Here is a 17,490-nt window from a genome sequence, read left to right as displayed (position 1 = left end):
AATTATCCCCCCCCCCCGATGAAATTGATGTTGATATACATAAGATAAGTTACAAATATAAATTTATTCTTTGTTTGATAATATGCATGATTAGTCTGATTTTTAAAACATATTTTATTAATATGAAATAATTTTGACACAATCTATTAAATATTTTATTCATGAATTAAGCGACTTCAACGATTAATGAACGATTATTATTTTTTAAAGTTTCGAATTCGAGGATAAGGTTCATAGAATATTATTTTATTTTGAATTGGTTGAGAATCTATTATTTTATAATCATCTCTTACCAATAATTTTTTTATAAATTTAAATTAGATATAAATGTTATTGTTTTCGACTTCAACTATATATTAAATTATTACACTAAATTTAAAAAAGAAGAAGAAAATTCCAAAGAAAATATCTCTCCAGAAACCATGCATGCGCTCATATAAAGATGCAGTCGATGATATAAAGAAGATGGAATCATTCTCATGAGCCATGCCTTGAACTTATATCCAAAAGGAAACCCTTTCCCCAAAACGACAGTAAAAAGGCCTCCAAATCATAGTCCTAGAAGGAAACATCCATCTTCTTCTGCAACATCCATGAACAGCGGCTCAGCCGAGTTCGACGTTGTCGTTTCAGGCAACAATAATTCTTTACTAATAAGTCTAATCCCTTATCCCACTCAGCAATTTGACCTCGGCGACGCAATCACTATGCCGGAAAACCACTCTGTAATGAGCCCTTATTGTGCTCAACAATTCGACCTCGACCAAGCAATAACGATGATGGAAAACCCACAATCCAGGAAACAGGCAGTCGCCGGTCTGGTTTCCGGCATGCCGACGGTTAATCATGCCTCCGGTATCTGTTCTGTTTGTATGGAAAGTTTCGAGAAATCCGAGGAAGCTGCTAGACGAGTTTCGTGTGGCCATGTGTATCACCATAACTGTATTACCGGTTGGCTCTTGAATGGAAACTGCAATTCCTGCCCTATCTGCCGCTACGGAATCTCCGGCTGATATATATATATATTCCTGCCCTATCTGCCGCCATGGAATCTCCGGCTGATATATATATATATATAATATTCTATTAGCGAAACCAAAATAAAAATAAAAATATTTCAGTACTTTCTTTTTTACTATCTTGTATAAGGATTTGTTTGTTTTGTTATAATTGTTTTTTTTAAAGATGTTTTCTACAATTTTTCTAGTTTCTCGTAGGTGAAAAATAGATTAATTAATTTAATTTATTTTCTGATAATAGATTTTTTTTCTCAATTTTTTAAAGATGTTATCTAGATTTTTTTTAAACATTTGTCCTTTGAAGTGAAAATTTCATAAAATGTCTTATAAAAAATATTTTTAAATTATCAGAAAATAAATTTAATTAATTAATCTATTTTTCACCTACGGGAAACTAGAAAAACTGTAGAAAATATCTTTAAAAATTATAATAAGTAATTAATGTTAATTTATTATTTACTAATAAAATATTTTTAATTCAATAAATAATTAATATATTTTTATTTCAATAAAATAAACTATATTTAATAGTTTATATATAAAATATCAAAACTAATATTATAATATTAATATTGAGATAAATAATTTTAAATAATTATTAATATTTTAAAATAATAAAATTAATTTTTTTATAATGAGTAATATTATTTATTATATTTGATACTTATAATAAATTAATTTTTAGAAAAATTACCAACCAATGAAAATGGTTTAAACAACAACATCCACACTATAAATTAGATTTTAAAATATGTTTTTAAATTTAATTTATTTTATAAATATAATTTTTCAAATTCTATTTTCCGTGAAATAAACCTATCTTAAAATACAATATTAATTTAAAATTTTAGAATTATCTATGGTTCTATAATGCTTGTTTAGGTATAATTATAAATAGTTGATTAAACCTGTAATTGGCAGCTCCTTTTCTAAATTCATTCGATACTTGTTCACGTTAAAGTGAACGTGCATCCGTCACTGGATTGAACGTGCATCCGTCACTGGATTTCGTGAATCGCCGTCAGTTCTTGCAAGGAAGAATTTACTTTTTATTATCCGTTCTTTGATCAGATTAAATTTCCCTACCTTTAAAAAGTTTACCATTTAGGGTAACTTACATTAAGTGATCACTGAAGTCTAAGGAAATCTCTCTTATTCCCATTAATGTTTCAAAAGGAATAATTTGGCATCAGATATTATCAATTTATAAAAAATTGGTTGCTCGACCATTAACAATTGTTACTCGAGTAACAAAATGCTGACATGATGTATTGAAGTGATTGGCATGTCACCATTTGATCATGCGAGACAATAATTTTAATCAGCGATTGACTATCCTATTTAAGAAGGAACTTCAATCCTTAAGAAAATCCTAATTTACCATTTCAAAATAAATCCTCTTTTTTAACTGCAGAGGAGAATTTATATAAAAGAAAAAAAGAAAAAAAAAGGAAAAGAACCTCTCGATGCGATGATAAAAGCACCTTGAGTTGTGTACATGGTAGAGGCATAACTAGCAAAAAAATATCCATAAAGTAGTTCCTAAGAATCCATCTTCGAATCTTTTTTTTTCTTTTTTCACTTCTTCAACACCAAAAAAAAAAACCATAGAAAAGATATATCGAGAGAGTGTTACAGATTTTAAGACATACTAATATAAGGCTGAAAACCGACACACCCAGAAATTTGAAAAGAATCTTAACAAAATCAGTTTACCGCAACTTAAAATGTTTACTTACATGTAATATATTAGGTTGCAACTATTTTAAAATAATTTAAAATGGCGTAATCAATTAACTTATCTGATAGGTAAGTATCAATTCTTTTCCACGAAAATATTGATACTGTCGAATTTGAAAAAACATGGAAAGAGAGATGGCTAAAAAATATCAAACTTTTTTTACAAATATCAATAATTTTGAATTTAAAATAACATAGAAAATAAAAAAGGTGCAAAGCATTGAACTTTACCAAAAATATCAATACTTAGAGAAAAATAACAATTAATTATAGATAACATAATCGGTTAAAGGAAAGGTCATATTAATTGAATCATGAAAAAGTTAATATATTGGATAAAGTTTAAGTTACAATTATCGATTTGAGAAGTACTGCTTCAATGAATTGCTTCAAAATTTTGATTCAATGTATTGCTTCAATGTACGTAATCAGTTAAAATAATCTTGCCATAATCAATTATTATATTGGATAAACTATAATACACATGTATTGCTTCAATGTATTTTTGAGATAAATGAAAAAGAAGAAAGACGATGCAATTACAGGCACAACAATTGTTTTTGGACCATACAGAGTCAAAGGATATGTCAATTATAGTTTGAGAATGTTAGCTTTATCGATCAACCGAAAACCGCGAAGAGGAGGGTGAATTGGTCTTTGGAAATTTTGTGGTGGAATCGATCAAAAAATAAAAACTTTGCAAAATAATTTAGAGTGGTTCGACTTCTAAACCAAGTCTACAACCATTACCTTAGCTAGCCACACTAAGGATTTCTCAAATCCACTTAGTTTGCAAACCTTTGAGGACAAGGTGTAACCTTACAAACACTTCAAGGTTTATACCCCAAAACCTTGAATGCACACTCTCCCGAAGAGAAATTACAAATTTAGAAAACAAAAGAAAAACCTCACAAAGGCAAATATATTTGCATAAATTAAGCACTCACCAAAAATTACACTTGAGAAAATTTAACAATGTAGTTCACAAGTGTTACAAAGACTTTGACAATTTGTTTTGCTCTTAAACAATATTTAAGTTGATTTGATTTTTCAATTGACTTTCTTGTAGTTCTCCATTTGAATTTTGGTCCCTTTTATGTCTTCTAACATCATTATAGCCATCTGGAGCCATTGGGGATTGAATAGAGTTGTTGGATTCATTAATTTTAAGCATTTAATGCTCACCTGCACATTTGGTATCAATACCGACATGTTGTCTCGAGACCAAGCCTTCCAATGATCAAATTTATAGCCATTGAGCCTTCAATATTGATACTATTTGAATTAGTATCGATACCAACCCATCGGTGTAATACCTCAATTTTTAGTTAGTGACCAAAATGTAAAATTTGAAAGTTAAGTGGCCAAAGTATAAAATTGGGAAAGTCCATGGACCTAAGTGGTAATTTTCTCAAAAATAATTTTTATTACACAAATATATAGTTTACTATTAAGAGTGAGGTTTTATTGAAATCATATCTTTGATCCGGAATTTACTTTGAAAATTAGAAATGATTAAAGTCCGGTAAGAAATCGGTAAATCAGATTGAATAGAAATTTCGGAAAAAATTGAAGGATGATAAATTATGCTTAAAAATATTATTTCCACATGTTAAAATGATGGAAAATAATATGGATCATTGGATTTGAAGATTTATTTCCATGTTTAATTTGGACCGTTGGATTAAAGTGGCAGGATTGCAAGTTTTGGAAATTTGCTTGGCAAAATTGGAAAAGGGTAAAATAATATATTCATCTTTGACTTTTGAAAGATGATAAGGTTGATGTGGCTTGATTGGATGGTAATTATCAAGTTTCATTAATGGCAAAATGGACATTTCTCATTAAATGAATATTTTATTCATTTAAGCTTAAATAAAGGTTAAATTAACATGAAATTACATGAAAGTTTCATGAAACTTAGGTCATTTTTTTCAGCTCCATTTCGTGCTCCCCATGAACAAGGTAAGAGAAATTTTATTTTTCATTTTTGAGCAATTTCCTTTGGATTTTGGATCATGTTGTGAAATAGAAAGGTGTTATAAGCGAAAAACACTATCATTTGGTACTAATATTGCATGCTAATCTTTCTTGTGTTCAAAATTTCCAAATTCTAGGGTTTGTGATCACATTAGGGTTTATTAAATTAATGAAGGATTTTGATGTTTTTGAGGTTGTAGAATCATATACAAGCAAGATTGTTGATTAAAATAACTTGTACATGGCTATATAAGCCTATGTTGAATTCTACCAAACCCTAGATTTAGAGGAAAGATGTATTTTGATGAAATTTAGTTAGGAGTTTGATTCTAGAGGTCTTGAAATGTTGAATAGAGGTTGGTTTCATGCTTGAATCAAGTTAAAATCATGAGAAATATACCCCTAAAGCATTCAACCATGAGGAAATAAGTTGGGAAAAATTGTGGAAAAATTCTCATGGATTAGAAATGATATTTGGAAGGTTCTACAAGCCTTAAATTTTTTTGGGTCATTTTGTAATTTCTCAAAAGTTAAGGGACCTATTTGGCATTTTGAAAAAGTTATGGGATGATTGTGTAATTACTCAATAATATTATTTACATTACTGTAAATTACTTTTTGAGGGCTGAAATTGAATTTAGAACGTGAAATTAAGCCATTTTGGAAAGATGGCAAAGTTTATGTACAAAATGGTGAATATTAAGAAAATTATATCCTTAAGTGGTAATTATGGTATTGTTGAGGTATTGAGCTGTAAATTAAATGCTGGAATTTTGTTGGGATTAATTGGGCTTGGATTGAAGAATTTATGACAAGGGCCCATTATTAATAAAAGAATTCGAAAATAATAATACTTTTGAGTATTATTATTTTGTATAAATGCCAGTAAGGATACTAACATTGTATTTTATATTTGTATGTGTGAATATGGATGCTTCTGTAGATCGTAATCAAATTCGTGAGACGGGAAAACAAAAAGGCAAGGAAAAAGTTCCAGAATAGTCGGATTATAGTAAGGCATAATAGTGAGGCATTCCAGGTGAGTGCATCTATTATGTACTTATATGATATGAGGACGACTTGCGATGAGTCAACCTCAAATGTTTTAATAAAAGTATGTTTTATCGAATTTTGAAATATTTTCATAAAGTTTGTGAAAATGATTTTTGCGAATGATTTTAGGGTATGAACTGCCATAAAACGAATGGATGTGTTTCATACAAATTATAAATTTATTGATTGTTTGGAATAAATGCTTAACCTGCGATTTGGATTTTAAAGCCTATTGTATGTACATGGAGAGTAATAGGTGCAATAATAATACCATAAATAAGATGGTATTGTAATAGTACTTTGTGTACTATAACACTATGTATGTAATTGGCATACTTGGTGTGAAATAGATATCTATCGATTTTAGAAAATGTATTATTGTATTTTCATAAGAGTACTTTGTGTACTTGGAGTAGCACTTTGTGTGCAAGGATGGTAGTCATACGGGACTACTATTCCGAAAATGGTTAGAATAATGTTATTGTGTACCTTGCATTCTCATTTGTCAAATGTTGGGATGTGAATCGATATTTTAGAGTATATTGATTTATAAGTATGCTAGGCATACAAAATACTGTTTAGTAGGTTATTTGATGGGAACTTGGCTTATCAAGTCAGTTTTGAGTGACTATTTATTATATGATTTCAAATCGTATTTGATCTTTTTCGATGTACCTATGTTTTAAATGCCTTACTAACTTTATATGCCTCACTAAGTGTATACTTGGCGTGTGATGATTTTCACACATAGGTCATAGCTTACGATCAGAGTGAGGGGTGCAACTATCATCATATATCAAGGGTTGCCTCATCAGTAATAGTATGACATCTCTAGATGTTTATTTTGATATTACTAGTTGGCATGTACTTAAATATGTTGTGATGCTTTAATAAAATACTTGGTACTTGATTGTAGTATTATATTATATACGAACTTAAACTACTGCTTGATGGATTTTAAACGTTATTATATATATATATATATATATATATATATATATTTGAAGAACGTTTTATAAATTATATAATTAGTCCGTTTATTTAACTAAACAACATTTTACTGGTTTTCAAGTATGAAAATGTTTTAAAAGTCATGTGACATCTGTGACTCGTGTACGGGGACGTATACGGGAAATAGGTGTTACAATCAATCTTGATACTCAATCATTGTTATCAATACGAAAAATTCCTCTGGAATTTTTGTATCGAGAATGCCTTAGTGGTCTCGAGACATGATAGGTATTTTATCTAAAATTTAAGTGTTTGGAGCTTTAAAACGATATTTATAAAATGTGGATTAACTAAAAAAAACACTTGGGATTATTATTCACACTTAAAAATGCTTTAAAATTGTTTATGACAAATTGTTTATAAAAATTGAGAAATGCAAATTTTAACAACTTAAAACATTAAAATAATCATGTTATATCAAAATCAAAAATTAGTTGAAAATCTCCCCCGTTTTGATAAAACAAAACCTTTTGTGAAAATTTGCTTTAAAATTGATTTGCCATATTTTGTAAAAAAGTAAAGTCTCCCACTTAGAAAAATAATTTTTGGCTAGCAGTTTTGTAAATTTCACACATTTTACACTTATACATATTTCTCCCTCTTTTTGTTATAGCAAAATCAAAATAAGCTTCAAAAGAGAAAATATGTTAGTGTAATAAGGAACTCAAATATTCAACATAAAATATTCAAAAGTCAAATTATGCTTATCATAAAATAATCAAGTTCAAAAGCATAATATCAACACCAATAGTTCAAACATAAATCCATAAAGTACCAAACTAACCAAATATCAAACAGAAAATAACATAAAGTTCCAAAATAAGTTATAAAATGATTAAGTCCAAATCAAAATGTAAATGTCCTAAAATGATAAATAAATGCCTAATCATCTAGATGTGGTGGCGAATGAGAGGGAGGCATCAAGTGATGACGTATCAAGCGAATATCATTCTTAGGCGCGTCCAAGTGAGTATTTATGTTCTCGGGACTTTGCATTACATGATTGTACATGGTCTTCATCGATATCTACTCTTGATGTGGTGGCACCGATGGCTCTTCCATTTCGTCCTCTTCCTCTTCGATGATGTTCAAGTTTTTTCTTTTAAAAGGACAATTAAATATCAATGACACTAACGAGGGGAAAATGAGGGTCAAGGGTGGTAGACACTCAAAGTTTATCCCTAAAAGTATAACTAAGAATACAAGCATAGGGAAGAGTTTTAGTGTAATTGATTCCTTTATGGACAACATCAACAAGGTCTAAGAATATGATATTGGCAAAGTTTGGGTGGATGTTGTTTGTAATATTATAAAACAACCAATAGTTGCAAGTGTACATAAGGGTTGCCTTACCACCGGAAGGACGAAGGAACCAAGTAATGAGGAGCAATAATAAACGGTCGAGAAACTCGAGATGTGTAGGGCTCTCATTTGGGAATCTCTCCAAATGAATAAGTGAATTTTGTTTGAATGGATCATCATCATTATCAATGATATTCAAGTACGAAACAATGGAGGATGGAATAAGAGTAAAAGTGTGGTCCATGAATCAATTCCAACGATTTTATCCTCATTACCTTGGGCATGAACAAGAATATCATTAGAGAAGAAAGAACGAACAAGGTTCGACTTAACCTTGGGAAGAATTCTAAACAAGTTTAGCTAACCCTATAAGATGAAGGTTTCAAAGATAGAAAATTGATATTCCCATGGCATAAGAAAATCAGGGTCTATGGTACACTCAAAACAGATTTGTTTGGTTTTTTAAAAGCGATTGAACATACCAAGAGCATCAAGGTTCCTAAAGCAAGCATTTTCAAAGCTTGTGGAATTAGAGGATTGAGCTTCGAGGATAGACCTAGGACGCTTGTTGGAAGTTCTAGGAGGTCTTTTTTATAATGAAAGATGTATACAACAAAAAGAATATTCGTTTGGGAATTTTATCGAGCACTTGAAGGGCAAACCTAAAACAATGGTGAATGGGTTGCTCCTACAAGAAAAATATGCATATATATGTCCAATAAATAACCTTATTGCAACCAAATAAGACAATTTTTGCACATTTAAAAAAAATTGAAACCTTTATTAAGATATTTTGAAAATTTATTGAATGAAACATGTTGTTAAAGCAAAGGATAATTGTTCAACCAACTTATAAATCATTACTAGAGTCAAAAGAAACTTAACAACATAATTAAAATCAATTTTAAAACATAAATTTGAAAAATAAAAATGGTTTAAATTGATTACTTCTAATTTTTTAAAAAAAATTGTGATGAAGACGATGCAAATCCACTCTAGATGATGATGGAGTGAAGATTTAGGCAAAAAGTTGTAGTAATTTTGAGTGGAAAATAGAGACTTTAGAGAGGGAACTCGGTTTAGGTTTAAACATTTAAAGAAAAATGAAGATTTTGGGAGAAAAGGGGGTTTTAAGCGCGTACAGAGCCCCTAATGATTGGTGGCCTCGAGACTTGATACCCAGTATCGATACTAAACAGGAAATATTGATACCATTTTAGCTACTAAAATTTCGATCTCGATATCAACTGTTTGGAAATGTCAAATTTAACATTTTTACTCAAACTAATACAATCCAAACAAGCTCTAACTTTCTCCATGACTTGATCACACCATGGATGTGTTTCATTGTTGTTTCTAAGGGAGTTCTTCCTTATCCTCTCTTATATTATATCATTCATACATTCTATTATATCATAAGCATGCATTCACATGTTAGTATAAATTATCATATTATTATTTCCATCCTATGCTTAGTTGATCATGGCATTCATATCATTCAAATATATGCTATGATTACATATCATTTCTTAGGATATTATTATTACATGTTTCCATTTATCATTTATTATGAATACCATGTTAAATGATATTCATGCATACATCATATATCCACAATGTTATTTCAAGCATGTTAAGTATGCTATATTGGTCTTGCATTCATTTAAGCATGATTATCACATATACATCAAGGCAACATAATTATCATTCATTTTATCATCTCATATGCATTCATTTTAGCACTTAGGCTTTATGCATTAGTTTATACATATTATAAGATGATATATTTAGCTCATGACCTTCAATCATAGCTCACATTACCATATTCATGCATAGCAGCAAGGTATTTAGCTCATATCAGCTCAATGCCATGGACTTACCTTGTTTCCTTGCACATGTAGGTACATTGGATCATGGCACACGTTGTGGTATCTTGGTGGATTATTTGGACATCAAATGCAGCTCACAAACAACTCATAAGGAATATGGCAGCTCATGGAACACTAAGGAAAGCTCAATTCAGCTGGAAGAGCTCAAGGCTAGCTAAACTCAGCTAGTTGGACTATTTGGAGCTGAGTTGTCAAAAATGATATCAATGGTAGTTGAATGTAGCTGAACATGTTGTTATGGAGCTCACAAGGACTCGGCTAGGAAGCTTGTTCACAAACAGCCCCATGCTTGCTAAGCTAGCTCCACATTCAAGCTAGCTAGGAGGAGACACATGCACGCCCAAGATGGAGCACATGACCAGCCATCATCCCATGCACAAGGCTACACCATAAGGCTTCCTAGATCACCCATGTGCATTCAAGTAGGCTTCCATGTGCATCATTCAAGTATGTGCACTCATGTGACATCAAATTGGTGCCAAAACACCAAGGGATGCTTTCTATTCAGCCAAAGACTCTTTACTCTTCATTTTAGCGCCCAAACAACTTCCAAATACATTCAAATCATCCTTAGGACCGAACCAACACATAACCATTCGGCCAAGAGCATGTATATTCATTAAAGTCTTGTTTTTTCATTAAAAATCATGTCATTTTAGGAAGATACAAGGGCTGGCCGAACCAACATGTACCTATTCGGCCAAGTCCCTTCAAAAACTATAAATAGGCCATTATATTTCATTTGTAATGAGACCTTTTTTGATTAATATAAGTGAGATTATTCTCTTCCTTAAGTCCTGGTGACTTTTATCGACTTATCAAGTATTTTATACTTGTGGCGTCAACCCCTTTCTTTTCCCCTTGATACTTCTAGTTCCTAATTCATATAACTAGTGGGTCAAAGTACTTAATACCAATCCTTGAAGAAGGAATATAAAGTTTGGGTCTTTTCTCTCTATAGCATTGGTTCTTCTTTGAGACTTCTTTAAGATACTATCCTCACGACCATCCCTTTGTTTCATCGCCATAACCATAGCCATATCAACCATCTTCCGCTTCCATCTCTCATTTTAAATAGTCCACCTATTCATAATACATCTACCTCCCTTAACCCTCTGTTTTTGAGCCATTCACTTATACAGGTTGTTTGCTTCCTTCCTAGATCCACAATCAATTTGTTAAGGTACAAATGCCTTACATCAAGTGGTATCAGAGCCTTACATCAAGCGGTAATCAGAGTTTTGGTGGAAGAAAGCAATGTGCAACAACAATAAAAAGAAAAATACAAAAAGAAGTGCAAAGTCAAAGAAATCAAGAAAAATCAGAAAAGAAAGTGAAGCACTCAAAAGAAAGAAAAATGCAGCACTCAAACGAAGAAAAAGCAAAAAAAAAAAAAAAGAAGTTAAAGCACTCATCAATAATTCTCATCACCAAGCAAGTTAAGTAAGCCGTTTAAATTGATTGTGGTGATAGAAGGTTGTGAAGTGACTTGTGTAAATAACCCCTTTTATTCTCTTCTTTCTATTTCTAAGCCACCCTTTCATTATATTTATTTTCCATTCCTACTAACCCATTTGCAGCTGACGCCAAACAAGTAAAAATTTACTTGATACGGTCTTGAGTAAAGTTCTTTAGAACTTGGGACAAGAGAATTGAGAGGAAAAAGGCTGGAGCGTGTGTGAGATCAGAAGAGGACAAGAGAAAGCCATAAGTCCTAGAGTGTAAACACGAGCGGATTGAGTGACATTCATGTTTCCTTGGAGTGACTCGTGAGGCTTTGTTCTTGTAAGGTCCTACGCACATTTAAATTTTCCTTATTTGCTAACATGTCTCTTCCATCTAACATCCTTGTAGTCAAAAGGACTTTGAACATTCAAAGTCAAGGAAAAGTTGGGTCTCAAGACTTCTAAGCATCCTCATCCTTACAAACTTCAATGACTTAACGATGTGGGTGAAGCCAAGGTAACCAAACAAGTTATTGTACCTTTCTCAATTGGAAGATACCAAGATGAAGTCCTTTGTGAGGTGGTGCCCATGAGTGCAAGCCACCTTATACTCGGGCGTCCTTGGCAATATGATAAGAAGGCTACCCATGATGGATTCTCTAACAAGTACTCTTTCCATCATCAAGGAAAAAAATCATATTGGCACCCTTGCTTCCAAGTCAAGTTCATGAATGTCAAGTGACCCTTAAGTCACGCATAGAAGAATGGGAGAAAACAAAGGCCACGAAGAAAAGTATTGAAGATATGAGGAGAAATGAGCAAATTGAAAATGGCATATTTGAAAAGGATGAGTGTAGAGAAGAGAAGTTGGGTGAAGGACAAATTTTACCTAACAAATATTCTTCTACTATTTCTTTTTCCTTGCAGGATATTCAAAGAGACATATTTTTCAAGCTGGAGATTCAAGAAATATGTCTTTTGAAGAATCAATAGATGTGACTTTTGGTGATCCACAAGACATGTCCTTTGATATTTCAAAGGATGTACCTCTTGAAATTCAAAAGAATGTGCCAATTGAAGTGCCAAAAGTTGTGATCATTGAGGCTCCAAGTACATTACAACTATTGAAGAGATTTCAGCAACCAATGGAATTTTTCATCATCAAGCAACCAACACCCATTAAACATCCTCTATGGTTTGCTATTTCCATTCATATTGTTAATAATTTTTCATTTACTAACTTTGATTTGTTTTGCAGTAACTTGTTTCATCATTATGGTGAAATACTACCAACGGTAAAGGCAATCATTCAGAGAGGTACAAAGGTGAAAGGACATGATCATTTAAATCAGCACCAAGGAGTCATTCAAAGAACAATTATTTTCACCAAGAGACGTGATGACTCCAACCAGGGGACAAACCTTTTCACCAACAAGCATGGTGAATTAAAAGGAGGAATTGAAGAGATAGAGGTCCTTTCCAAGCATTGTGATTATTAAAAGAATAAAGTAAAAGGATCAAGTTGGTTCGTGAAAGGATATATCTTTTCCATTCAAAGGACATGTGATGGTCCCCAAACATTATGTCCTCCTATCAAACGACGTAAAGTTACCAGATTTGAAGGCAAGAGGTTGAACATTTTGTGTGAATCATATTTTGGAGAAAAACATAAGGATTCAATCCTTCCTACATCAAGAAGGTATTCAATAAGAAACTACTTCGATTTGAGGACAAATCGCCTAAAAGAAGGGGAGGATGATACGGTTCAAACAAGCTCTAACTTTCTCCATGACTTGACCACACCATGGATGTGTTTCATTGTTGTTTCTAAGGAAGTTCTTCCTTACCCTCTCTTATATATATCATTCATACATTATATTCTATCATAAGCATGTATTCACATGTTAGTATAAATTATCATATTATTATTTCCATCCTATGCTTAGTTGATAATGTCCTTCATATCATTCAAATATATGTTATGATTACATATCATTTCTTAGGATATTATTATTACATGTTTCCATTTATCATTTATTATGAATACCATGTTAAATGATATTCATGCATACAACATATATCCACAATGTTATTTCAAGCATGTTAAGTATGCTATATTAGTCTTGCATTCATTTAAGCATGATTATCACATATACATCAAGGCAGCATAATTATCATTCATTTTATCAACTCCTATGCACTTATTTTAGCACTTAGGCTTTATGCATTAGTTCATACACATTATAAGATGATATATTTAGCTCATGAACTTCAATCATAGCTCATATTACCATATTCATGCATGACAGCAAGGTATTTAGCTCATATCAGCTCAATGCCATGGACTTACCTTGTTTCCTTGCACATGTAGGTACATTGGATCATGGAACACGTTGAGGTAGCTTGGTGGATTATTTGGACATCAAATGCAGCTCACAAACAGCTCACAAGGAACAAGGGAGCTCATGGAACACTAAGGAAAGCTCAATTCAGCTGGAGGAGCTCAAGGCTAGCTAAACTCAGCTAGTTGGACTATTTGGAGCTGAGTTGTCAAAAATGATATCAATGGTAGCTGAATGTAGCTGAACATGCTGTTATGGAGCTCACAAGGACTCAGCTAGGAAGCTTGTTCACAAACAGCCCCATGCTTGCTAAGCTAGCTCCACATTCAAGCTAGGTAGGAGGAGACACATACACGCCCAAGATGGAGCACATGACTAGCCATCATGCCATGCACAAGGCTACACCACAAGGCTTCCTAGATCATCCATGTGCATTCACGTAGGCTTCCATGTGTATCATTCAAGCATGTTCACTCATGTGACATCAAATTGGCGCTAAAACACCAAAGGATGCTTCCTATTTGGCCAAAGACTCTTTCCTCTTCATTTTAGCGCCCAAATAACTTCCAAATACATTCAAATCATCCTTAGGGCCGAACCAACACATAACCATTCGGCCAAGAGCATGTATTTTCATTAAATTCTCGCTTTTTCATTAAAAATCATGTCATTTTAGGAAGGTACAAGGGCTGGCCGAACCAACATGTACCTGTTCGGCGAAGTCCCTTCAAAAACTATAAATAGTCCATTATATTTCATTTGTAATGAGCCCTTTTTTGATTAATATAAGTGAGATGATTATCTTCCTTAAGCCCTAGTGACTTTTATCGACTTATCAAGTATTTTATACTTGTGGCGTCAACCCCTTTCTTTTCCCCTTGATACTTCTGGTTCCTAGTTCATATAACTAGTGGGACAAAGTACTTAATACCACCCCTTGAAGAAGCAATATAAAGTTTGGGTCTTTGCTCTCTATAGCATTGGTTCTTCTTTGAGACTTCTTCAAGATACTATCCTCACTACTATCCCTTTGTTTCATCGCCATAACCATAGCCATATCAACCATCTTCCGCTTTCATCTCTAATTTTAAACAGCCCACCTATTCACCATACGTCTACCACCCTTAACCCTCTCTTTTTGAGCCATTCACTTGTGCAAGTTGTTTTCTTCCTTCCTAGATCCACAATCAATTTGTTAAGGTACAAATGCCTTACATCATAAACCCTTCCAGAATAAGCACCTAAAGATTTTAAGACTATAGAATGCAATAGAAACTTATTTAAGCACTTAAAAGTTATAATTTGATACTAAAATAGAGTGTTCTTCTAGTTACTTTACTAGAGTTTATATTATGGACTTTTTAAAGAATTTTCTAATTAGAACTAACAAGGTCCAAAACATACCACAAAGATTAAGGCAAAAAATATTAAATTAAGCATATAAGGCAACAAAAATACAATTCATGCAATATTAACTCCCCCTCACTAAATGCAATTATGCACCACTTGGGGACACACAATCAAGCATAGGACACATGTAATCACATAAAAGCACAAAAATTGCATGAAATTAAAACATTTTACCACTTGAATTAAGATTGATTTGTTAAATCTTCCTCTCTTCAAGTGTCTTTCCTTATTGTCTATAGAGCCTATAAATACCTTAAAATTGCTCACCATTTCTCCAACACACTTATAATATACAATTATGCGACTTTTGGTACCCAATTCTTTTTGGGTCCATTAATGTTAGTTTAAAGCAATTTAGTCCCCTTAGGTATCCATAGAGATATGATATCCTTATCTTTAGTAGAAATGAATCCTTTAGGGATCCATATATTCTTAATCATTTTTCCTTTAAAATATTTAGGGGAATAAGCATGTCTATTGTAAAAACTAGTTTTGAAAAAATTTGATTTAGAGTAATCTCTTCTTTCAAATTTATTTTTAATGATTTTGTCAAAATTAGCCTTTTCTTCATCACGATCATCAATTTTCTTTTGATGATCCTCATGAACTTTGGAAAGAAAATTTTGCAAGTATAAATTCTTCTTTCTAAATTATATATAATTTATCTTGCATATCCTTAACATTGCTTTCAAATTCATTATTAGTCTTACAAAGTGAGTCATTTTCAAGTTTCAATTTTGAATGAATCTTTTTGTGTTTTCAAATAATGACTTCACATTATAACACAAATTCTTCATAAGCATCGTGTAAGTCTTCAAATGTATTTGAATTTGAATTAGATGAGTTAGAGGTTACCTTTGAATCTTCTTGGATGGCCATGAGGAAAAGGTTGGTTACTTCTTCATTTTCATCATCGGTGACATCTTCATCACTCTATGTAGCCAAAAAAACCTTCTTAATGCTTGATCCCTTCTTCTTTAGAAGAATACATTCATGTTTGACATGTCTCGTTATTTGGCATTCATAACACACTAGTGACTTTTCTTTTACTCGATTCATGATTCACATCTTTTCCTTTGGAAGACATGAATTTTGTAAATATTTTAAAGAGCTTGGCCATCACTTCATCTTCATCCACCTCTTCGCTTGAGTCTTGATTACTCTCATTGGTGGATTTGAAGCCGATTCCTACCTCATTTTTTCTTTTTATTTTCTTTTTCTTTTTCTTCATTTGGAGTTTTACTTCATGAGTGAGTAATGAGCCAATAAGCTCATCGAGGGTGTATTACTCTAAGTCATTGGATTTTTCGATGGGATTTGCTTTGCCTTCCCAAGATGTAGGTAATGAGGCAAGCATTTTTCTCATAATCTCTTCATTGGGATGAATATTCCCAAAATTCTTAAAGTCATTTATGATCGTGGTGAACCGATCGGACATTGTATTAATGTCTTCATCATGCCTTATATTGAAGTTCTCAAAATTGAGAGTGAGAATACCAATCTTTGACTTATTCACTTGGCTTATTCTCTTATGGGTCACCTCCAACTTTTCATAAATCTCCTGAGCATTAGAGCATGAAGATACTCTATTATATTCATCTGGGCGAAGAGCACAAAAGAGGATATGCATATCTTTGGCATTGTGTTGGGAAAGCATCATATCTTCACTTGTCCAATCCTTTCGATTCCATGGAAGAACAGGAGAACCGTTAATGATGGCATCCAAAATCACAAGGTCGGTGGCTCAGAAGAACAACATCATCCTATTTTTCTAATAGGAGTAATTTGATCCATTGAAGTAGGGTGGCCCAGTGATTGAGTGCAAATCCTCAAGGTAGTATGAGCCCAAAGTTAAAGTCATCTTTGTCTGTTGAATGTAGAAGAATTGATAGAGCTCTCTAGTATATTCATAAGGTTATTAAACCGTCGATTATGACCCACTCTAATAGCAATTGTTAGCTTTATCGATCAACCAAAAATCACCAACAAGGGTGAATTGGCTTTTGAAAATTTTGTGGTGAAAGCAATCCACACTAAGATTTCTCAAGTCCACTAGATTTTCAAACCATTGAGGAAAAGGTGTAACCATGCAAACACTTCAAGGTTTATACCCCCAAATATTGAATGCACACTCTCCCAAAAGTAAATTACAAATTTAGAAGAAAAAAAACCTCACAAAGGCAAAAATATTTACACAAATTAAGCACTCACCGAAGAAAATCACACTTGATCAAATTTAACAATGTAGCTCACAAGTGTGTTACAAAGAATTTAACAATATTTTTGCTCTAAAACACTA

The 17,490-nt window shown here is 32.3% G+C and overlaps 1 protein-coding gene across 1 annotated transcript; it reads left to right on the top strand.

Moving 5' to 3' along the window:
• Positions 1–479: 479 nt before the first annotated feature.
• On the top strand, positions 480–1,013 carry LOC120159298 (probable E3 ubiquitin-protein ligase RHC2A). The gene has a single exon (XM_039169924.1). The coding sequence runs from the start codon at positions 480–482 to the stop codon at positions 1,011–1,013; it is 534 nt and encodes a 177-aa protein (XP_039025855.1).
• The last annotated feature ends 16,477 nt before the right edge of the window (positions 1,014–17,490 follow it).

Source organism: Hibiscus syriacus, unplaced genomic scaffold, assembly GCF_006381635.1.
Source record: "Hibiscus syriacus cultivar Baekdansim isolate YM2019G1 unplaced genomic scaffold, ASM638163v2 tig00111356_pilon, whole genome shotgun sequence".
Classification (NCBI taxonomy): Eukaryota; Viridiplantae; Streptophyta; class Magnoliopsida; order Malvales; family Malvaceae; genus Hibiscus; species Hibiscus syriacus.
This window is presented reverse-complemented; position numbering and strand designations above follow the sequence as displayed.